Below are 24,679 nucleotides of genomic sequence, written 5' to 3' on the forward strand. Positions count from 1 at the left end.
AATTGATTAGCTGAACAGAAGACCCTTTTGAAAGTGTAAAGGAACGCCCCATGCGACTTAACGTTTTTGAAGTCTTTTCTCACAGATCTGGGCACACTGGTGAGCCACGGAGACAGTCCGTGTCCCCTTCAGAATTCACTGTAAGTGCTTCTCAGCCTGCGGCCAAGGTCAAGTGCAGAATTTACCCTCAAACACTTTTACAGAATGAAATATATCTCTGCACATCAAAGAAAAACAGTTAAAACGTCTTGATTGCCTCTCTGAATGTCAAAGAAAATAAGGAAAATTATTTCAGCTATAGCTTAGTGTACTTTGACCTGCCTCTGTCTTGTCTGGCTAGGATTTTGAATGCTTCTGACCGCTCACATTCCTAAAAGACCTGTGTGCTGAAGGCTGGATCCCAGGCCACAGTGCTAATGGTCGTGGGATCTTAACCAGGTGAGGGCTAGTGGGAGGAAGTTACATCACTGGGAGTGCACTTGAAGGGGATGTTATGACTCTGCCTCCCATCACCACCCCTTGCTTCCTGGTTCACATAGGGTAATCGACCTTGGTCCCCCACACACTTCTACCACAAGCCAACAAGGCCAATGGACTGTGGGCTGAGACCTCCGAAACTGTGAACCCAAATAAAACTTTCAATGCTTTAAGTTGATCACCTCCAGTATTTTTGTTATAGTCACTGAAATGCAACTAATACAACTCTCACAACATCGTATTTTCCTTAACGATGTGTTTTTCAATTATTATCTTAAAACCACAATGTAGATATTTTGTGTGATAACATATAAAATTATCTGTGCATTTTGATAAACCTGCAGCTTCCCTTTCTTTTGGTAGCCTAGGAAACTATAAGCCTCACAGTCTATAGTATTTTTTGCTTCAGTGGGATGTATTTTTCAAGTGAGTAAAATATTATACATCAATTTTCAGAAAATAAAGAGGAACTAGAGAATTTCTCATTTTTAATCTTTTATGTAGCTTGAACTCTTGCCTGTCATATTCCAGGGTTCTCTGTTTGCAGGTTTTGTTTCTAATAATTGCAGTTCATCACCAGCCTCAGAGCCTGAGGTTTTCCTCTCTCTGTTATTGAGCACTTGATTACAGATTACCATTTAGTTTGGACAAAATTCAATTCTAATTTAGGTGACTTGTTTCCAAAACTTTAACACTCAGATTGAGCGACAAAGACTGCTTTGTTTTGTTGACATCAAAGCTTCCTGCTATCGGCAATTTTATGCTATTCCATTTTACTCTTCGAAGTCTCAAATATTTTTCAAATCTGTACAGTGACCAGGAGCAAAGTGAGAACTAGGCGCTCCCCCGATGAGTGTGGACGTTAAGATCCAACCACTTCCTTACAGACATTTTGCAGTTTGACTGCATTCTGATAGGATTGAATGAAGTTTCACAATTACATTTCATATTTCTCCATGTAGAACAGATGTCAGCTCAGTTATGGGTTGTATCTGTGTATCAGCTAGAATGCTTTCAACGGAAGATGTTTCTCAGTTTAGTAGGACTCATACTGTAAAGTGTGGCCTCTTGTTCACCATGCCCCTCTTACGTGTGTCTGCCAAGCTGTGGATAGAGAGCCGGAAGGTCTGCCCCCACCACCCATACTGTTTTAGTAAAAGTATAGTAATGACAAGTGAAAACTAGGATGGATACAAGATAACATAAAAACCAGGATTTCTGGGCATCCCAGCACATACAGGCTCCCTGCCAGGGTCCTGTCCATCTCACATATGTTTGTATTTTCAGGGCAGGTAGAAAGCCAACGGTATCTCGGGGAATCAGTGCATGTTTGTTGAGCAAATGACTCCGAAATTACCTGTGTGTCTAAATAGGACATTCTGTATGCCAGTGCAAGGGACTAAGAAAGGGGCTATTTGGAGGTAAACAAGGTCTGTCAAAATCCCACTGAGCTGGAGAGATAGATAGCTTAGTGCTTGAGAGCACTTGCTTGCTGCTCAGCACTTGCATCAGGTAGATTACGAACTCCTGTAAGTCCAGTTCCAGGGGATTTGATGCCCTCATCTGGCCTATGTGGGTACTGCACACATGTGGCATATACTCACAAAGTCACAAAAGTTTTAAAAAATAGTTTTAAATCCCAACTCCCACCAAACAGGTGGTGGCTCCCTTTGCCTACACTTAACCCCAAGCCAGGATGATACTTGCCACCCTTCCTGGAATACATATTTATATTCTCCAGGTTAAAGGTATTAGACTAAGTGTTTGACCAGCTCCTTTTAGCCAGACACACCGCTAGAACTCAGTAGTTTTTGCCTTGTGAACTTCATACTGCTGTATCTACCTAATGCCTCACATTGTCTTGATGAGTTGACCATCATCTTGCCATCATGTTAAGGCCATAATCATAGGTCTCTTGGTTTCTCTTTGGGAACATTGTTGTACACACTCCTCAGGATGATAGCTCTGGTATAAATGTCCTTCCTGTGATATGCCATTGGGGACTGTGATATGTGCAAACCCAAGCAAGCTAGCTTGCTCTGGACACTGAGAGAACCACTCTGGCATTACCCAAGAGAGACTGAGCTTTGTAGGAGGGGTGTTCACTGGAACCCCAGTTCAATAACACCTGTTTTGGTTTTGTTGTGACACTGGCTCTTGTGAACAAGGAAAAAGATGTCTTATTTTTCAAAAGTTGGAGGTTGTGGATTGAGGAAGCTTTATGGGGCAGGAACTTCTTTTAATGGAGAAGTTTAACCATTAGATACTTATTTGAATGTTTATAGGAAGGCAATTCTATGTTAAATCCAGTGATGGGTCTGGATATGGAAAGAACAGACCTTTGCCCTTATTCTGTGAGGAGCCACATTCCATATGGTCTTTGGAACATCAGCCAGCCAAGGAGCACCCTTCATGGCCTTATGAAAAAGCATTGAGATTGAGCTGGGGAAACTAGCCCCCTTCCAAAAAAGGGGAGTTGCCTGAGGAAGGAAGGTGTATTTAACTCCTGTGAATTCCCTAGTAGCAGCACTTTGAAAAACTGGCCCATTAAGGCTTTCTCAGGTCATCTGGGGGTGAGGAGCAGGGCTAGGGCACTTGCTTAGCATGTGCGTGGCCAGATTCTGCAAAGAAAGGAAAGGAGAGAAAGGAGAGAGTAGAGTAGATCCTGAACTCAAATCACATTTCTTTTGTATTTTTAAAGTGAGTAAATTACTCTGGTACTGTGGGTGGAGCAGGGCCTCCCATGTGCTAGGCAAGTATTTGACCCTGAGATAGAGCCCCAGCCCAGAAACAAATGACTACTTGTTACCTAATTCAAACAAAATGTAAAACCCACACAATAGCAGCCTATCTTATGTCCAAACAAAGCTAGAACCACAGGGAAATGTAATCTTGTAACACAAAACATTTTTAAAGAATGTTTCATTCCTTCCTGTCATTCCTCATTAAAGCTTCACAGGCTCTCTCCGAAGTTACTAACGTGTGTGAATGGTCGCCTCTGTGTTACATCTTCCCTCAGACTTGTACCTGTGGCGGAAACCAGTCTTCAACCCAATTTTCTTTTAATTCCTTCCAATTAGTGAGGCCTGTTCTTCATGCAAGTGCAGTTGATCCATCTGATGAGAACCCTTGGGATCATGTTTCTCTAAACCACATGTGGTACCCAGAAGTCATTCCAACAAGATTTGCCCTCATCAACTCCAGAAATTTAAGTTCTACTTGGTCTCAGAAGGAATACAGCCAGGAAAGTCCATAGCACATATGCACGGGGGTGGGGTGGGGGACGACTTTTCACAGTTCTTGGGCTGGTGACTAGGAGTGGCCTATGAGTAATAAAGACTGTATTGAGCAAGCATCCTTTGCACAAAATAAACCAGGCAATCTTAAGTCACTCTAATTGGCAGGCTTGTTGTAGCAAAAACCACAGATTGGAAGGGTTTTGAGCCACATACACACAAAAAAGTTTAAGATCAAGGACTAAAAAAGTGTTATATAGAAATGAAAAGTCCATTATACACCAAAAAAGTCTACCAAGAGATTGAAGACAACAAACAGAATGAGAAAAAAAATATTTTCAGAGAAGGCTGGGCATGGTGGCACAGGCTTTGAATCCCAGAACTCAGGAGGCAGAAGCAAGTGGATCTCTCTGATTTCATAGGCCAGCCCAGTCCATATAGCGAGTTTCATGCTAGCCATGACTTCACAGTGAGACCCTGTTAACACTTAGAACTTATAAAGCCATCCTAAAACACGACAATGAAAGCAATTAAACAACGAACAAAGAACTTTAATAGACGTTTCTCCATAGAAGACATGAAAATGGCCAATAAGCTCATGAAAACATATTCAAGAGCACTGATCACCAGAGAAGTACAAATGGGAGTGTGGAGAAAGTGGTGGGCTTTATGCGGAAGGATGCCGCAACTGTCCTGTAAACATATCCCCAATCTAAGTGCTACAAAATGTTCCAGACACATAAGCTTATAACTGAGGACACCCAGGAGATCATGGCACAAGGTAGCAAGCAAAATGGTAGGGAGACCCCTTGAGAAGACACCGGCTGGAGTAGGACTTAGTTGCATCAAAGATTTCATTTGTAGCCTCCTTTTCTTTCTTCTCAAAAACTCTAAAAAAAAAAAAAAAAAAATCCAAGGGCAAGGATTAGAATCAAAGAAGTGCCTCCAGGTTACCATGACAACATGATTCTTGACTCCATCTCTGTCTCATCAGTCCCTACGTCCAGTTTGGATACCATCAGAGGTCAAGATGAACATGTACTCCTGACCTGAGGATAATGGAAAGTTGAAAGAAAGCAAAGTTTCCAAAGAACACAGTGATGTTATCTTCACTCCGAACATGTGTGATAGCCACACTGGCATAATTGAGATGCTTCCTAGTCTCGCTCCCGGGTAAAGCTGCCATAACCAATTGTAGAGGCTAGCTCACAAGTGTCGGGACTGTAAAAATGTCTGTAGTGAAGCTTTGATGGTCAATGGTAATAAGACTTGGGTTAAATGAGATTTTTAAAGGAAGTGAAAAAGTTAATGTGAAAAATGCTGGGACACTGGTCATGCTCTAGCTGTGGTGATGGTATTGACATCGTTGCTTTTGCTCTGATCCTAAGGTGGGCTTATTAACAATCATCTATTTCTCAGACAACTTTGCATGCTTGCTACATGCTGGGGTCTTGCTGTTGAACCACCAGGCACACCTTCATAGCATCCCTTGCTTTGTTAATATATGCAATTTCTGGCAGCCCGTTGACTCAAGGGACAGCTGCATACTTCTTACTCTATTTGTCCACTGATTTGCTCTATTGGCTGTCTTTTTTATTCTTTGGGGGCCATTTTTAAAAATGTGATGACATTCCTAATTCCTGGTTATGCCAAAGTGAATATTAATGAGTGTAGTCTTTCCCATTCTGCCCTAAAGCTGTTAAGTCATATGTATTGGCTGAATAAATACAGGTCAAAGAAAAGCACAGTTCCCATCATGAAGGTGCTTAGAGTCTTTTAAGAAGAACTTGTGAAAGTCAGAAAGAGTCCAGCGCTTGAGAGCACAGTCCCCAGGATGCAGCTCTGCCCAAGATCTCTGGTTGTTTGGGTTCAAGGACACAAGATATGGGGAGGGTCTGTACTCACGTAGGGCACCAATTGCATGGTTGACAGGTACCTCAAACTGCCATCACTCACTAGAAGAACTTCCAGAACTCGGTAAGGCTCTGACTTACCTCACAGGAAGGCTACAGGCTCTAGGGGCAATCTGAGGAGACATATGGGGCAGTGTCTTCCAGGCTCCAGATGTTAATGTTCCAGAAGCCTCAGGACATGGTACTGTCCCAATATCTGCATGGGACAACAAGCATTGAACATTGACACCAGCAATGCTGGCATGAACTGTGGTATCTACAGCTGTTTTTTGCGGCTAGATAGAGTAATTTCCCACACAATCAAGCCCAGTCCCAGGGTGATTGATACCTCGTGGCCCAAAGCCATGATCCTAAACCCTGTAGTTGGTCTTTAAGAACAGTAGGCATAGCTCACTCTTCCCTAAAATATGATATGGACACCCTTCATCCTAAGCAAAAATGACCACAAAGTATCTCCCAAAGTTCACAGCAAATGGAAGCTCTTTTGAGGCCAAGGAGGTGATAAATGGGGTGACCAGAAGAAGGCGATATGTCTCAGTCAATAAAGTGCTTGCTGCATAAACATAAGTTCAGCCCCCCTTCACCCATGTAAAAGCCAAGCCCAGCAGCACACGTCTGGGATACCCACCTCCCCGCCCCCCACACACACACCAGCGGGAGGGGACCAGAGAGGAGCAGATCCCTGCACATCACTGGCCTTCTAGGATAGATAAGTCAGTGAGATTCAGGGTTAGCAAGGGACCCTGTCTCAAAAAATAAGGTGGAGAATTGAGGGAAACTTCTGATATACTCACTGCACACACACGCACACACACACACACACACACACACACACACACACACACACACACACACACAAAGCTAGGTGATATGGAGGGGCTTATTGTGAGCTTCAGTGAACCAACCAAACATGTGAAAAGGCAATCTAAAGAAAACTCAATGTTCCTAAGCAACAGAACCCTCGGGAAAGACATGATGAATACCTTTAAAACTGTGAAAGGCTCATGTGAACAACCTTTCTTACCCTACTTCATCCTGGAAGACAGAGCTGGTGACCCTCGGATTGGAGTTAAATATAAGGACGATATTTCTTACAATTAAGGCTATCTGAAACTGTACAGGCTGCCCTGGGAAGATGGTATGTCCTCCCAAATTAAAAAAAAAAAAAAAAAAAGCTGGGTGTGGTGGTGCACACCTTTAATCCCAGCACTCGGGAGGTAGAGGCAGATTATTGTGAGTTCAAGGCCAGCCTGGTCTACAAGGTGAGTCCAGGACAGCCAAGGCTACACAGAGAAACCCTGTCTCAAAAACAAACAAACAAACAAACAAACAAAAAAACAAACCAAAACCAGCCCTGTACAAAGCATATCACGTTATGGCTCTATAAATATGTTCTCAATCTTGACCCAGAGTTGTGTTCTGGAGTTGGTAGGCGATGCATGCACTGATTCTGAGTGTGTGAGTGAGCTTTCGAATGTCTGAAGTGGTCCCGCAGTGCTAAGGCTGTGGGGTGAACAACTCCTTCAGTAGACTATAGATTCATGGTATCTGGAGTAATTGGGTTCTACCTCCTGGCCATCACTGAGTGGTGTCTTCCCTTACACCTGCGAGAAGGAATGGGCTGTGATGTAAACGATGGAAGCTTCCGGAGAATGTATGCAGTTTGTTAAGCAATTCCATACTTGATAAACATGTTAGTTGGAGGAAGTCTTACTGAACACCATCTTTGTCGAATACATTGTTAACTTGAAACCTTCTGCTGGCTACATTTTCAAGTCACACTGTATTCGCCTCTTCTGTTGAGATTGCTCACTAGCTGTAGCCAGTCTTTTACAATTGTAAGTTTGATTAACATAAATATCACCTTAACTAAGCAAGTCAAACAGTGATGTCTAGTACCAAGTGGGTTCATGTGGCCCAAATTTCATACAGGGTTCATCTCCCTAAATACACAGTGGTCAACTGCTGAAGTTATAACTCAAATTTCATGGACTCTGACCCATACCTGCAATATAAAATTAAAGCTGTATAAATTCTTCCCATATAGGTGCTTCCTCAAGCCCCTCAGAGAAATTGATAATGATCATCGTGTGCTTATTTTTTTGTCTTAGTGTCTCATCACTATGACAAAATGCCTGAGAAGATGAACTGAAGAAACGAAAAAGGTTTATTTGGGCTAACAGTTTCAGGAGTTCCAGTCTATGACTGATGGCCCAATTGCGTTGGGTCAGTGTCAGGGAAGCACATCACAGTTTTCTGTCTTTAGTCATTTTCAGCTTATCTTTGTGTATGGTATAAGGTTCCAATTTTATCCTTTTAAATGTGGCAACCCAGTTTTCTTTTCTCCCACTGTCTTTTCTCCCAGACTCTCCTCTTGATGCCTTTGCCAAAAAACAGTGGACCATATATGCTTGGGTTTATTTCTAAGCTTGGTACTGGTTCTGCTGGTCTCTGTGTGTTTTAATGCCAGGACCACACTGTTGTTGTTGTTTATGGTTTTGTAATAGAATTTTAAATCAGGAATTGTGAGTTCTCCGACTTTATTTTTCTTTCTTGGAATTGCTTAACTACTTAGGGTTTGGGGGTTTGTTTATGTTTCTGTAAAGATCCTATTGAGATGTTGGTATTGATAGATATTCCTTGTAGCTTTAAGTTTTGGGAGAGTTGAAGAGGCGCTCACGTTATTTTTCTTTGAAATCTTAGAATTCAGCTGTGAAGCCACCCAGGCCTGGATCTTCCTTTGTTAAGAAAGTTTACTTACTATTTTAATCTCTCTTTTTCCTCCCTTCTCCTTGCCATCCAAATACTTGAAGATTTTCTGCATTTGCTTATAGTTGTTAAAGCAATGTGTATTTTTTTTTTATCTTGTAACTTTTCTAGTCTCTATTCAACTTATTTCTGCTCTGAAGTTTACTCTGTCCTTCCTTCCTTCCTCCTCCTTCTTATTCTTCCTCCTCTCCCTCTTCTCCCTCATCTTCCTCATGTTCTTTCTCTTCTTCCTCTTCCACCTCTTCCTCTTTTTCTTCCTTGAGGTGCCATGTCAGGCTGTTGCTGGGGTAGGGGTCTTTATAGCATCTATTGCTATAAAATCTGCTATTGGAGCTGCTTTCACAGAAATCCTTGGGCTTTTCCACTGTTATCAGTTTCAAGATACATTTTTTTTCTCTATTTTACATTTTGTTTTCTTTGACCCCTTGGCTGCCCGAGCACATACTAGTTTCCACAGATTTGCTTCTGGATCCTTTGTGTTGTTGTTTTCCCTAAAATGAAGAGTCACAGTATCAGGCCTACTGCGATCTGCAAGTGGTTGCAGTGGCTTGAGACTCCAGACTGGGGATGTTCCGAGGATCTGTAGAGCCACAGTTCTGAACTCAGGGTCCCACAAATCTACAATAGCAACTGGGGTGTGGGGCACAGTTCACCTTCTAAGGCACAGTTTGATACATGCTGTCCACAAAGCTGGTTGATAATGATACCAAGGCACATGTGGCAGCTTACACCTTACGCTCTGGACTGCTATTGTGGCTCTGACTGGGCTCAGGCATACAGCGTGCAACAGTGGCCTGCTTCCAGGGCACAGATGTAATTTGGGATCCAGACTCAGTACGACACAGCAGCAACTGAAGCCGAGGGTTGAGGCATCATTCTGTCATGTCACCATACCCTGGAATGGTGGTACACTGGCAATGCCGCAGCAAGCACAGAGCTGTGGCTTGAAAGTCCAGGACAATGATGACTCCACCATCCAGAATGGCAGGAGGCTTTGACAGCTCAGACTTTGGGTTCAGTTCAAATCTGCAGAAGCAGAGTGCCGTAGCCTGGAGTTGCAGCATCAGCTCAGCCCTGGGAGGCACAGACACTTGGCTCAGCTAGACACTGGTCCCCTGTTGGGCAGGGCACCAAGTCAGTATAGGCACTGGATGGGGCGCACAGTACTGACTCCTTCTCTGGAGGAGCTCAGTAGTTCAGCAGGGGGGGACCCCACTTATGGCTTAGTGCTCTTAGGGACTGCGGGGTCCTCTGTGGTGAGGACTTAGGGTGAGCAAGGTGGCAATGGTGTGGCCAGGGCCCTCCTGACCACCTTCCCCACAGGAAAGAGTGCCCCTGTGTCTAAGCTGATCCAAACTAGAGTCCTCAGCAGGGGCGCAGGGATCAGATGTGCCCTTCCCCTCCCTATGTAGTTGTCCTCAATGTCTGCACTATGGCACCTTCATTTAGTTTAGTTTTTTTTTTTTTTTTTTTTTTTTAAATCAAAATGTAGTTGTTTACTTGTGGCTTTGGCTGTCTTTCAAAGTACACGTGGTAGGGGCATCTAGTCAGCCATCTTTCTGGTGCCTGTTGTCCTTAGCTTTCACGGAAGGCTGTCAGGATGAGGGTTTCCATGTCTATTTCTCTAGATGAATCATGGGTTCCTTACATATAGTCAGTCAGTTGCTCTTACCTGAGTTGGTCTGTGCTCCACAAACATTCCTTAAATGAGCAGCTGCACCCCCCTAATGAGCCAATTAGTTCAGTGGACATGAACGGCCAAGCAGCCCCTTTGCAAGGGCAGACTGCCTCTGCGCATGGCAGGACAGGGTTTGAGCTGTGACAGTGGTTTGGGGCCTGGTGCTCCAATGACTTCTGAAGCCAAGTGCTTTCTCTCTTTGCCAGTTTCTGTGGAGCTGACTTTGTTTCAGGACTCCGTGAAACATCTAGATAGATTTAGGAGCAGCGTAGACTGCTGTTTATCAAATACAGATTATAGAACATTGGGGTGCACTCAGTGGCTAATGCGTCTATCTATGTAATGACGCCATCATGTGCAGGTGGCATTCCTACAGCCCCCCTACAGTAGGGACAGAAACACTCTTCTACACAGGGCCAAGTAAACGCTCCTGGCCTTTGTTCCAGTGGCTATAAACAACTGGATGATAACATTGTGTTTATGAAGAACAGACAGTGAACCCGGGGTAGACTGTATGGCCCTGCTTTGCTGGCACTTGTTCCAAAGTCGTATGTGTTCCTAAGAATTATTGGTCAGGCATGGAGGTACATGCCTTTAATCCAGCACTCAGTAGGCAGAGGCAAATAGAACTCTGTGAGTTTGAAGACAGCCAGATGCTCACAGTGAGATTCTGCCTCAAAAACAATTATTTGTAATTAAATATGTTCATTGCGGGCTGGAGAGATGGCTCAGTGGTTAAGAGCACTATCTGCCCTTCCAAAGGACCTGGGTTCAATTCCCAGCACTCACATGGCAGCTCACAACTGTCTGTAACTACAGTTCCAAGGCATCTGACGCCTACATACCAATGCACATGAAATAAAACTAAATAAAAATTATTTTTAAAAAATATGTTCATTGGCTTAGAGTTGTAGTTTAATGATTGCCTAGTATGTTTGGGGCCCTAGCAGCATAAAACATTAATGTGTTCATTATGCCTCGCCTTTCCTGCCCTTTACTTAATAAAATAATTACTTTCTTTTTAAATCAAGACTGTTTTTCTTAGTTGTTTTAATAGGTAAACATGCTCTGGATAGACAAGAGCTGGACTGTGTGGTCACAGGAGACAGCTACCTAGATGAGTGACATGGTCCCTTCTCAGATGTGCTCAGCTCTGCCTCATCACCTGGCCTTCCTCGTGCTACCCAGCCAGTCCTCCAGGGCCAGGGGACCCCCATATCTTTGCTCTGTCCAGCTAGCCTGATACTGGCGCCATGGCAGAGACCGTCTTCAGCCTCTCTTCCTGTCTCCTCAGTATCAAGCTGGTGGTGACTGTCATCCTGAAAACTCTTTGGAGCCTCCTTAGTCTTTCCCAGAATGCTCAGCTCAGCCTGGAGGGGGCAGCCTTTGGTACCCACTCCTTCTCTCACCTGCCTTCTCATCTGTCTCTGCTTTGAGTCAAAGCATCACCAGGAGGCTGAAAAAACATGCAACTTCCTGGCTTTCTGCTTCACACCCCTGCGGCTGGAGACCCGTGTTGGTCTGGCTAGCAGTCCTGCTGACTTTCTTTCCATGAGATGGCAAGAATGCCAGTTGCTAAGCAACACACATGCCATAGCTTCTTCCAACCATATGGACCATTTTTCAAAAAGCCACAGACATTTGTCTACAACTGTGTCACACATGTAAATGGTGTGGATCCCACAGGACAGCAGACTGGTGGCATGGTATGTCATGTGATTTGGCTGAGGATCTTCTAAAGATTTGCACAGAGGTACAGGGAGAGCCGGAAGTGTGTGCCTTTGGCCATGTGCATTAACTAGCAAGACTTCCCACAAGGAACTTCTTAGTTTGGTCATCTGAGGGGACATTTGAAGATCCCATATTTCCACATTTCCCACTTGCTAAAATGTCTTCCTAATCTCCAAGTTAATATTCCTGATACTTTTATAGTGATTTAAGGACCACACTCAGAGTGGGGGGGAAGATTTTGAGTTCCTGACATGCATGTTCCCCACTGGCATGTGTGCTTTCGGCTTGTGTGCTTTTGAATTTTTTATGACTTCTGTCCATGAGTCGCTGTTTCGAATGATTCCCCAGCATGGCACGGAAGTGCTTTCTAATGGGATGAGGCACAAGGGGTGCACTGTGCCTCATGGAGAAAATATGAGTGTTAGATAAGTTCCTCTCAGGCCCGAGTTCCTGTGCTGTTGGCTGCAGGTTCAATGCCAACGCATCGATAGTGTGATATGCCCAGAGGGAAGCGGGGATTGGCCTTCTGGAAGCAAGGCAGCTCCTGAAATGGTGACAGTCACATCTGCTGTTCACGATGAAGCTATGGAAAGAGGAAGAGGCCGAGTTTGTAGTCTCGTCAGCTGCAGACTGTTAAAGGGGAAAACACTGGGCAGTGCTGCTCTGAGACTGAGGACCACAGACATCTCCTGTCATCTCTCAAGGCCAGGAAATTATTGAACACTCTTGACAGTATTTTATCATAGGGAAATATTGTGTAACCTCATTATTATTATTATTATTATTATTATTATTATTATTATTATTGTTAAACCTCAGGTATAAAATATGGTGCCTTTCAATAGAAAAGTCACCTAAAACAAAATAACCTGACAGTTGACCAAACTGTCATTCCCAGAGAGGGTCACAGGAATTCAAACTATGTACCTCCCTAGGCCATCCATGGTTCAATATCCTCTAGTCATTGTTTATGTGTACTTTATAGCATGTAACTACTATGGGTTATAAGGGTTGACTGCATATGGTCACAGCCTAACCCAAATGGAGTCCATCTTGTACTTCCTGTGGTTCGCTCAGATACACTGTGTTCACTAAGTGTCTGTCAGCACTGGGCCCCAACCTCCCTCCTGAGACACCCCTGCAGGGTATACTTTGAAGGAGTTAAATGTGATCTGATGCACCCCACCTTAGTATCGTTCCTTCCTTTCACCACCTGTATCCCTTCTTATTTTGCCCTGGTATGTTTACAATTTGCCCTGGAACTGGAGCACACCAGTCCACCATTCCCAAAGGAACACCTTAATTGGTCCCAGGTAGGAAAAGAGACTATTATACCCCCACCGTCTCTCCTCCCTGAAGCCAGACTTAAGTCCCAGTCAGTGGCCAGCATCCCATACAAAGTCTGCTGAGCTGGACCATCCCTCCCCAGGGGATTCTGTGGGGACATGGGCTGGAGGAGGAATAATCCCATCTGAGGCTACAAACACATTATTTGAGCATGAAACAGAGCTGGAGGAAACCCAGAGACTGCCTCGGCCTCAGATGGGGTAGTCCACAGGGGAGTGGTGTTTCACCCAGCGGCTGCCTGCATGAGGAGGACTCAGGAAGCAGAACCCTTTCTAAAGCAGGGCAGAATCTCGCTGGGGCAAGTACGGAGATGGAAAAACGCGAGCCGTTCCTTCCGGTCCACGCTTAGAGAACCTAGAAAGCATCTGCAATGCCCTGGGCCTTGTTATCACTAACCAAGATAGTGTTTCCACATAGCAACTGCAAAATTCCCGGAGGAAGCCTTTCTAGAAACTTCTGCTTCCTGTTGCTAAGTGACTATTTGGGCTGTGTCTTCATTTCTCTGTTTATCAGGAATACCGACATCTTTTCATTCAGCGTTACTGGGTACAAACAGCAGAGTTGAGAGGCAAGAACAGTAGCATGCCTCTGTGCTCCGAAGGGGATTTCCCATGTGGTGCACACACTTGGCACTTTGGTGCAGGTTCATAGCACACTTTTTCTATTACAGGGGTTGCGTGTGTGCACAGACTGGCTGAGAAGGGCTATGTGTGCAGATAGCATGCCAGATCACTGGTCACAGAGCCGTTTTCTCCTGATCCTCTCTCCTCGTTTCTATTCCCAGGCCTCATTATGTGCGATGCCGTATGCACACCAACAGACACACTAGAACAGCCCATCGTGGCCAGAACAGAAGTGCCAAGGGAGGCGTTTGCACGAATCCCATCCTTGGAGTTAGAAGCACTTGCTCAGCTGCCAACTGCAAATAGCCACATGCTGCAAAGCAATGCTAATTACTATGCCATTAAAAAAAAAAAAAAAAAAAAAGGGAAGAAAACTACCACCCACAACCAAATAGCCACACACAAACCTGAAGTCCTGCCCTGACAGCCAGCGTGAGGCATGGCCCACTAATGCAGCCTTAATCCACTTTGTTTGGCAGGGAGAGCAAGCTCACCATGCTTCTGAGGGAGTCTCTGGGGAATGTGAACTGTCGCACCACCATGATCGCACACATCTCGGCCGCAGCTGGCAGCTACGCGGAGACCCTGTCCACGATCCAGATCGCATCGAGAGTCTTGAGGATGAAGAAGAAGAAGACTAAGGTAAGGGGATCTTAGTGGGAGGGAGAATACATTAAGGATGAGGACTGCATTACAAAGAGCCAGTCACTCTCGCTCTTCTCTGAGCACCGAGGACTATGCAATGGCAGCGGCTGCCACAGCCACTGTCTCAGAACAGGAAAACCTTCCAACCAACACAGGATAAAGTTGAGTCTCCTTTTCTTGTTCTCCTGGGTCGCCCACCCTGGCCCCTGACAGGGACTGCTTTAGCAGACTGCCACTGTAAGTTGAAAAATGTTCAAGGGATTGGAAGGCCTCTGTCTCCTACATGGTCCTACATGGGTGAGGACTGCATCCAGTAAGCTGGCTCCAGAAAGGATGGGTAATGCCTCACTCGTGTGGCTATACTGCCCCTGTGTGCCCAGGAGCCTTCAGGCTGTGGGTTCTGGTGTTGATTTTCGGGTGTGTCCATTGTGCTGAGTTGATAGGTGTCAGTAGGTTCACTTGCTTGGGCAGAAGCAGAGCCAGGAAAACAGTAGAAAACATGGTAGCAATAAAATGGCAGTGACATCAGAAAAAAAAAAAAATTTATGGGCCAACTAGTGATGCTTTTGGCTTTCCCCTTCCTTCTCCTTTGCAAACTCCTTTAATATATATAAAAAGGCAGGGCTTCGTGGCCAGTGTTCTGAGGCAAAGGAATAGCCTTGAGGAAGTCAGGTGGGGCCTAGATTGGTCACCACCTTTCCCAATCAGACTGATTCACCAGTGTGCAGATGGGGGCTATCTGTGCACGCATACCCATGGAATGGGACAGGGGGGTATTCTGGCACAACCCAGGGAGTACTGGTCCTTCCACGGGCTGCTCCTCAAGAGCCAAGGGTCAGTCAGCAGCTGTTAACTGCCATATGTTTGACACAGGCTTCCTAGGAGGGCGGGCTGTCTCAGAAGAGCTCCCCACTGATGATTCTCTCGCCCACATTGCAGTACACATCGAGCTCCTCTGGGGGAGAAAGCTCCTGTGAGGAGGGTAGGATGCGCAGGCCCACCCAGCTGAGACCCTTCCATGCCCGGGCTCCAGTGGACCCTGAATTCCCCCTCGCCCCACTGTCCAGTGATCCCGACTACTCCTCCAGCAGCGAGCAGTCCTGCGATACTGTCATCTACATCGGGCCCAATGGCACAGCCCTGTCCGACAAAGAGCTTACTGACAACGAGGGGCCCCCAGACTTTGTGCCCATCGTGCCAGCCCTCCAGAAGACCAGGGCTGACAGCCGGCCGGTGGAGGCAGCTGAGGCTGCAGCCAGCAAGTCGGAAAGGGACTGTCTGAAGTGCAACACGTTTGCTGAGCTGCAGGAAAGACTAGACTGCATCGACGGCAGTGAAGAGCCCAATACATTTCCTTTCGAAGAGCTGCCCATGCAGTTCGGGCCAGAACAGGCTGGCAGACGCATTTCTTTAAGCCAAGCGGCAGGGCCAGACACATTGTCTGAATCCGACAAAGAAGATAATGGCTCAGACAATGCCCAGTTGACCGAGAGGGATGGCACAGAGCTTCTGGCCTCCAAGGTGCAGCAGAATCGGTCCCCTGCGCCTACTGGGACACAAAGCAGCAGCCCCAGTCCAGCCTCACCGAGGAGCATCCCCGGCAGCAGTAGCCAGCACAGTCCCTCCCAGCTCACACAGAGCCCCAGTCTCCAGAGCAGCCGGGAGAGTCTGAACTCCTGTGGCTTTGTGGAGGGCAAGCCCAGACCCATGGGCTCCCCGCGCCTAGGCATCGCCAGCTTGTCCAAGACCTCAGAGTACAAGCCCCCCAGCTCTCCCTCTCAGAGGTGCAAAGTCTACACCCAGAAGGGCGTCTTGCCCTCCTCCGCGCCCCCACCTTCCCTGAGCAAGGACTCCGGCATGGTCTCCAGTGAGTCCTTACTTCAGCCTGATGTGCGTACACCCCCAGCTGGAATGAGTCCCCAGGTCGTGAAGAAATCCATGTCTGCTGAGAGCGAAGGGTTTTCTGGAAGCCTGGTTGAAGGCGAACACCAGGAAGGCCCTTCTGCAGACTCAAAGAAGGAGATTCTGAGCACCACAATGGTGACTGTGCAACAGCCACTGGAGCTGAATGGGGAGGATGAGCTGGTATTCACCCTGGTAGAGGAGCTGACCATCAGCGGGGTGCTGGACAGTGGCCGCCCCACCAGCATCATCAGCTTCAACAGCGACTGCTCCGTGCAGGCTCTGGCCTCAGGATCCAGGCCCGTCAGTATCATCAGCAGCATCAGTGAGGACCTGGAATGTTACTCCAGCGTGGCGCCCGTCTCTGAGGTGAGCATCACACAGTTCCTGCCTCTCCCTAAGCTGGGCCTGGATGAGAAAGCTCGGGATACAGGCAGCCGCCGTTCCTCCATCAGCTCCTGGCTGAGTGAGATGAGCGCGGGCAGTGACGGTGAACAATCATGCCACAGCTTCATCGCCCAGACATGCTTTGGGCATGGGGAAGCCATGGCAGAGCCCCCGGCCTCGGAGTTCGTCAACAGCATCCAGAACACCGCTGTGGTATGCAGAGAGAAGCCTGAGGTGGGAACCACCGACAACCTGCTCATCTTATCTGAGATGGGGGCAGAGTCTGTCAACAAAGCCACTCCCCTCAAAGGCTGCAAGATCTCCACACTGGGCAAGACCACGGTCACCATCTCCAATACCGCCGGTCTGAGCAGCTGCGAAGGGTACATCCCCATGAAAACCAACATCACAGTGTACCCCTGCATTGCCATGAGCCCCCGAAACGTACAAGAGCCTGAGTCCTCCACTGCCACCCCAAAGGCAGCCCCTAAAGCATCCCAGTCCCAGGAAAGCAAAGAAGCCAACGCAAGGAGAGAGATGAAATTTGAGGATCCCTGGCTTAAGCGAGAAGAGGAGGTGAAAAAGGAGACCGCCTACTCTGGCGAGGAAGGGGTTAAGTGTGAGCCTGTCTCAAGCTCCCTGAAGATGGAAGGTAAGTCAGAGCAGGAACTGGATGGCAGGTCCAACTCAGTCAACAACAGGCTGAGCAGCAGCAGCAGCCCAGATGCAGCTGCCTTTCAGGTGACTGACAGCATTAGGAGGGTGGTGGATGGCTGTGAGATGGTCCTGCCTGGCTTGGTGGCCCAAAGTCCCATGCACTCCAACAGAAATCTAAAGTCAAGCAGCCTCCCAAGGGCATTTCAGAAAGCCGACAGGCACGAAGAGCTGGACAGCTTCTACCACTGCCTGGCAGAGAGCAATGGCTTTGGCGGAGCTCCAGGCACCCAGTCCTCAAAGACAACCCTGGAGAGGAAAGTAGCGTCCCCCAAGCACTGTGTCCTGGCTCGGCCCAAAGGGACACCGCCTTTGCCTCCCGTGCGCAAGTCTAGCTTGGACCAGAAAAACAGGGCCAGCCCTCAACACAGTGGCAGCGGTAGCGGCAGCAGCAGCAGTAGCCCCCTGAACCAGCCAGCTACCTTCTCCGCTTGCTTCCCGGATGAATCCAACAGCAAGACTAAGGATGCCAGTAGCAGCAGTAAGCTCTTCAGCGCCAAGCTGGAGCAGCTGGCCAGCAGAACCAACTCTCTTGGCAGGACCACAGTCAGCCACTATGAATGCTTGTCGCTGGAGAGAGCGGAAAGCCTGTCGTCAGTGAGCTCCCGCATGCACGCCGCAGGCAAAGATAGTACCATGCCCCGCACTGGCAGGAGCCTGGGTCGCAGCACAGGGGCCTCCCCAAACAGCTGTGGCATCACCCAGTCTGCAGGGGCCTCTCCTAAGGCCAGCCAGTCTAAGATCTCGGCGGTGAGCAAGCTCCTGCTGGCCAGTCCTAAATCCCGCAGCCTGTCCACCTCGACCACCAAAACCCTCAGCTTCTCCACCAAGTCCCTACCACAGTCTGTGGGCCAGAGCTCCAACCTGCCGCCCAGCGGAAAGCACATGTCCTGGTCCACCCAGTCGCTCAGCAGGAACCGGGGCTCTGGCTTGGCTTCCAAACTGCCCCTGAGAGCAGTCAATGGTCGCATTTCAGAGCTGCTGCAAGGCAGTGCGGGCCCAAGGGGTGCACAGCTGCGGGCAGAGGCGGAGGAGCGCAGTGGGGCTCCCACAGAGGACAAGCCCGCTGCCGCCCACCTGCTTCCCTCCCCCTACAGCAAGATCACCCCCCCGCGGAAGCCGCACCGCTGCAGCAGCGGACACGGGAGTGACAACAGCAGCGTCCTGAGTGGGGAGCTGCCACCTGCCATGGGGAAGACCGCTCTGTTCTACCACAGCGGCGGCAGCAGTGGCTATGAGAGCATGATGAGGGACAGCGAGGCCACAGGCAGCGCATCTTCCGCCCAGGACTCCATGAGCGAGAACAGCAGCTCCGTGGGAGGGAGGTGCAGGAGCCTCAAGACCCCAAAGAAACGGTCTAATTCAGGTGGGTACCGGGCATGGGCTGGGAGAACAGAGGGCACCCCATCTGTTCTCGACCAGCCATGGGGTCGGTCCGCTGGAGTCATGTGTTCCCTTTCTTCAGTGTCCTGCCACCTGCCACCTTGGCTGAGGATAAAAGCCTCAGAGTCTATTCTAAAGGTCTGGGTGCTGGGGATGCTAGGGGTGGGATTTTCAGGCAGCCAGCAGGTGCTTGCTTCCTCTACTGTCTCTTATCTCTGCTTTCACATGTGCATCGTTTATATTCAAAGGCTGAGACTGCTACTGCCCAGAGCCTTCTGAGGGATCAGCTAGACACCCTACCCTCTGACCTAGTAGCTACAGATAGAGGCTGGTGGCCTCCAAGACCCTCCCCCAGGGACATGAGGCACTTCATCTCATTGAAAGCTGGACGACGGGAGAGCCTTCATCCATCCCTACCACAAACACACTGGTGACGGTCATAGACATGTATTAGCCATGCGTCCTACAGTGCCTCTCCCCCAAGTGTTAGGCAATGTATGCCCATGTTCCATGCTGCCTACCCACTTGTAGGGGCACTCTCTGCCATCCGCAGAAGTGAGCTACCAGCAGGCACACATGCCCAAGTCCTCAAGCCTGAGTTATTGATGTGTTCCTTGAAGTTCAGGTGGACATGTGACAGTAAGTTATGTTGGGCAAAAAGACGACCAAGGTCAGAGCCAGTGGCCCAGGTACCTTTCAGTAGGTGAGCTCAAAGGGCAGAAGGAGGGAAATGGGCAGAGACAGAGGCAAAGGTTCCAAGAATAATTTAGACGCCCTGATAATTTTGCCTGAAACTCCATTCTTTACTATATACTAAAGAAATCGCCTCTGTATCCTAAGGGTAAGAACTTTTTATTTTTTTTCCTTAATGAAATAAAATCAGTTGTCCTCTGTACATTTCTCAACCTCTGTTGAGTGAGGGCAGCAGAGTAGAATGTCCTTGAGACCTGTCCTGCCTGTCCACTGTCCTACACGCACTGCAAGGCTCTGCAATCGAGAGCTTTCTGAATCGTTTGCCCTGCATGTCAGTGTCATCATCCTAGTGAGGATTAAGAGATGGGGGTGACATGTAGAAGAGGGTCCTTCTCTTTGTAGCGGCTGCTGCAGGAACTGTTCACAGGCTTTCACCATCTGCCATGGGGTTGCTTCTGCGTGTTTCCTGCCAGCTGTGACCCCCAAGCTGCAATGGATCAGCGCACATAAGGGCCGAGGCCAACACCCATCATAAGGCATCCGTCTTCCTTGGATCAAAGAATTCAATCTCCAGGGTCTAGCCTAAGTTTGTGGCTTCCCATCCCCATTTGCCATGGTACAGAGTGGCCCATCCATCTGTCCAGTCCACGGCAGATCATAGCACAAGGCTTGAGAGAGGACACTCCATTCTGGGCAGGCTCAGGCACCATCATGGCCACTGCCACAGTGGCATCTGCGCTTCCTAGCTGTGTGTTTCCGAGTCCGCTATGCTCAGATAGAACTTTTATTTCATCCCTGTCTCAGAACAGGCTTTGCAGAGGACCCCCATGTAAGACGAGGTAAAAGTGGCAAGCTGCTCAGTGCAACAAGGCAGCTTCTGTTGCCTATTCCCAAGGCTTGGGGGTTGGGGGGGGGCCCTGAAATGTACTGGTATTAGTTACTGAAAATAACAAAATACTTTATGTACACCAGTCTTCATGGAAAATAAGTATGCTGGCCTTCCTAGCACTTGATTGACAGGCATTGTTATTACTGCTTACTCCATGTTGCTCTTCAAAGCCTGGAGAACAGTTGTAGTGTGGACTCTGAGTTCACCTGCGCTTTCCTGGTGGAGTGTTTCTGTCTTATGATTTAGCGCATTGCCACCCAGCTACATTATCTGTCCCCTATATGAAACTTAAACACTGTCGAGGCTCCTTAATATATTGGTTTGGCTGTGATACTAGAATGAAGCAGGGAAGCAAATGAGTGAATGAGAAAAGAAAGCAGTGTGTAGAACACTCTCAGCTCAGAGAAAGACAGCGGGCTCCACACACGTCCTTGCTCAGGGCTAACTCCCGTCCTAACTGCTGCCCTTTGAGGGACTCCTCTTAGAAGGCCATTGAAGGAAAATGGCGCGACATAAAAATGCCAGGGAAGGTGCTAGAAATGGGATTTAATATGGAGCGTCCCGAACGCCAGACCTCTGTGTGCAACCACCGTAGATCGTGGGCTCTGTGATGGATACCGCAGGGAAGGCTCGCTCATTTCAGGTTAGGTGACCTTGTCTGCCTTATTTAGGGTCGTTATTAAGAGAAATGCTGGCTGTCAGGCATGATCAGCATAAATCACAAACAGCTTTTTAAGAGAATCCATAAGACCCCCTCAAAAGACATTCCTAACTAGATGGCCAGTCTTCCAGTCCTGGGAGATGTCTAGGATTTAGAATTACATTCTAAATGTGATCATTTTGCATTTGGAGAATTGTGATGATTTAGTTGTTTTCTTACTGAAAAAAAGGGGGGGATTATAATTGCTGGGAAATACCCATGAGCCCTCTGCTTCCTGTGGGATGTGTATGTAACAGGAGACGTCATCAAACACTGCTGTGTGTCACCACCATTCAAGCCCCTTCCTATAGATATACACTGGTGAGCAGCACAGTCAACAGCACAGGAGCTTGGTATAGTGAAAAGATAAAGCTTAGGGTCATAAGCTATTTGACTTTTAATTAGCCTTTCTGGGTCTCAATTTTCTTATTTAAAGAGCTTGATAGATAACAGTCTTTCTGCTGGGCGCATTATTATTATGAAACTAAAAATAATAGTATGATATTCTTTCCATAAGAAAACCCTTTGTTAATGAACTCCATTTTTTGGATGTGGCATTAGTCAGTTTTCTGCTACTGTGAAATAACGCCTGCAGCGGTCGACTTAACAAAGAGGAGGGCTTATTTTAATTTAGCTCCTGGGTTCAGTCATGGTCAGTTGACCTTGTTGCTTTGGGGCCAGGGGTGAGGTAGCACATCCCAGCAGGGCGTGTGTACCGGACCAATGATGATTGGGAGCGAAATGAGAGAAAGAGGCTAGATTCCTACAATTCCATTCAAAGTCATGTCCCGGGCAACCCAAGGCCTCCAGCTGTATCCCACCTCCCAAAAGCCCCACCACTTCCCAACAGAGTCACTCTGCAGACTGCCACGCCTGTAAAACCCTGATAAAACAGCAGCAGTTGTTGGACACTGGGAGTATCCTCCGTACTCCCAGAGCTGGTGCTATGGGAAGAGAGTCAGCATCAGAGTTTAAGACAACCACGAGAAACGTGAAGTATCCAGAGAGAGCGGTCATTACCTAAAGGAGGACCATGAACAGAGACATACTGCCTTGTGCTAAGCCTGGAACGCAGACCAGCAGAAGGGAGCTTTTGGCCACAGGCAAGATCCTGCAAATCAAAGCAACTGAGGATGGCTGCGGGGAAAGGCCTGGTCTTGAAGGATGCTGCTGCTTACCCTGGCAGGCCGAGTGGAGGGCTCGGGAGGCTGAGAAAATAAACCATGGGAGCCCAGGTTTGGATCAACAAGAGCATGACCCATCTGCAATATAATGGGGCTCATTCAAAGGGAGCATTCTTAGTGAGCATAGTGAGAGCCTAGAAAATGCAAACCCAGGTGCTGTTATTTCTTGAGCGTGTGGGAAACGTAATAAGAACACCCAGAAACATCCTATATATAGCTCTGTAGAACTGTAGTCAGCGATGGAGTCATTGTAGACTCTCTAGAGGAACTTCTCCGAGTAGATTTTCATTGATTCTTCACAGTCCCTAGCCAGCCCTCTGTGGTTGGCAATACAGAATTGTGTAGCCTAGAGCTCTGAATTAGAGTGAAGATAACCTGGCCGGATGGGGAATAGGGTCCGTCCAGCCAGTAGGCAGCTAAGTCGCTAACAGGATGTAAATCGTCACTGTGCTAGCCAAGCCCCCACCCTTACCCCAGCCACCTCCCTCTGGACCACACTTCATTCCTTTGGGTCCTTTTTACCTCATTCTCTGATCCCTTGCACTGTGCTCTAACCACCATAGGTTACCCATGAGCCTTCTCTCTCTTGCTTGCCTTCTCTTGGCTTGATGGGGAACTCCGAGAATTGTCAGGGACCTCGCTTTGAAGGTAGTTCATTCCCTCTGCAGGGGGCCTGGCCTGCTGCCACTAGCAACTGGAAAACTTAGGGCAAAGGAAGGGGCTGCCTGAAGAGAAGCCACCAGGCGGGGAGGAGGTGCAGGGAGGGGGCGCAGGGGCCGGGGAAGCACATCGGTTCTAAGCTACACCGATACCTGGGCCAGCCTAGCCATGAGCTTCTGCAAGGCTTGCTTGGTATCCAACACTGAAAGGTGCAGGGCACTGTTGGGTATGATTGATTGATTCCTTGATTGGCTGGTAGTGTGACCCTAATATGCGGCTCGTGTAGATCTTTAGTATTTATTGTCCTATTGGTGATAGTGTTTTAAATATTGAGTGTAGTCTAGTCTGCCGGGTTTTGTTTGTCTGTTGCTTGGTTAGTTGGGTTTTGTTTTTGTTTTTGTATCAAACATATATCTTCCCAGCTCTTAATGTTGAATAAATGAACTGAGCCCCAGGGGAGAGCAGGTCTATTTCCCAGCACTGCACAGGTATCTGTGACTAAGGACCTTCACTGAACTGGAAGCATCCTAGATTGGCCTTGCTGCTCATCTGGTTCCCAGGTGTGTGGCCTGATTTTGAGTTAATGAGATCAAGAAACACAGTGGCTGTTTCTTGTCACTGAGGGAAGGGAGCTGAAGGTTGCCAGAATCCTTCTAAGAGACTCAACCTAGACACAGATGAAAAAGGGTGATAGAACCTAGTCAGCAAAGAGAAGAACCAAGGTAAAAGAACCTAACCATAGAAGGGAAGGACCAAGGTCAGGGAACCTTCTTGAATATATGATCAAGAGAAGAAAGAAAAGTGGCTCGCTCCCTGAGACACAGGAAGCTTTTTGGAGTAGGTCCCTAGAGATGCCAGAACATGTGATGCTAGGGCCTCAAGTACAGAGTAAGAGTTACAGAGCAATAAAGTGGGCCAGACTGGGCCAGGAGGGAACCAGGTGAGCCCTGGCAAGGTTCTGCCTCTCCATCCACAGCAGTATTTCTCAACCTTCCTAATGCTACAACCCTCTAATACAGTTCCTTGTATTGTGGTGACTCCCCCCAAACCATAAAATTATTTTTGTTGCGACTTCATAACTATAACTCTGCTACTGTTATGAACTGTAATGTAAATGTCTGTCTTTTCCGATGGTCTTAGATGACCCCTGTGGAAACATCAGTTTATCCCACAGGAGTCATGACCCACAGGTTGAGAACCACTGATCTAGAGGATCAGTCAGACCATTATGGCAGACTCTACAGTCACAACCCTCAGTCATGCAGGAGGCCTTCGCTCTGGCTTCATGGAGATGAGCAGGACTGTGACACTGACTTGTGTCACCATTTCTTATGTGCCTGTGTTTATACTTCATCCTGTCCATTCACTACAGTCCTAGGATCTGTACCCAAAGCTAGGACTGTTCTAGTTTGCTTTCTGTTGCTGTGATAAACATCATGACCAAAAAGCAAGTGGGGGAGGGAAGGGTTTATTTCAGCTTCCCCTTGCATGTCCATGTCACAGCCCTTGTTTGAGGAAAGTCAGGCAAGAATTCCAAGCAGGAGCCTGGAGTCAGGATCCATGGAGGAAAGCTGCTTAGTGACTCATGCTCAGATAGCTTTCTTACGTAACCCAGGACTGCCTGCCCAGGGAATGGTGCTGCCCACAGTGGGCTGGGCCGTCCTACATTGGTCAACAATCAAAACAATGCCTCAGAGACATGGCTACAGGCCAATTGGATCAGGGAAGACTCTCAGTTGGTTATTTCA

The 24,679-nt window shown here is 47.7% G+C and overlaps 1 protein-coding gene across 1 annotated transcript in view; it reads left to right on the forward strand.

The window, feature by feature from the left end:
- Nucleotides 1–24,679, forward strand: part of Kif26b (kinesin family member 26B) — a 405,568-nt gene that overhangs the window by 371,004 nt on the left and 9,885 nt on the right. Inside the window, exons 11-12 of the mRNA XM_051147982.1 lie at nucleotides 14,254–14,416; nucleotides 15,359–18,788. Coding sequence (XP_051003939.1) covers nucleotides 14,254–14,416; nucleotides 15,359–18,788 — 3,593 coding nt within the window. The remainder of the gene's footprint in view (nucleotides 1–14,253; nucleotides 14,417–15,358; nucleotides 18,789–24,679) is intronic.

The sequence above is a fragment of the Acomys russatus genome, chromosome 6 (assembly GCF_903995435.1).
Source record: "Acomys russatus chromosome 6, mAcoRus1.1, whole genome shotgun sequence".
NCBI lineage: Eukaryota > Metazoa > Chordata > Mammalia > Rodentia > Muridae > Acomys > Acomys russatus.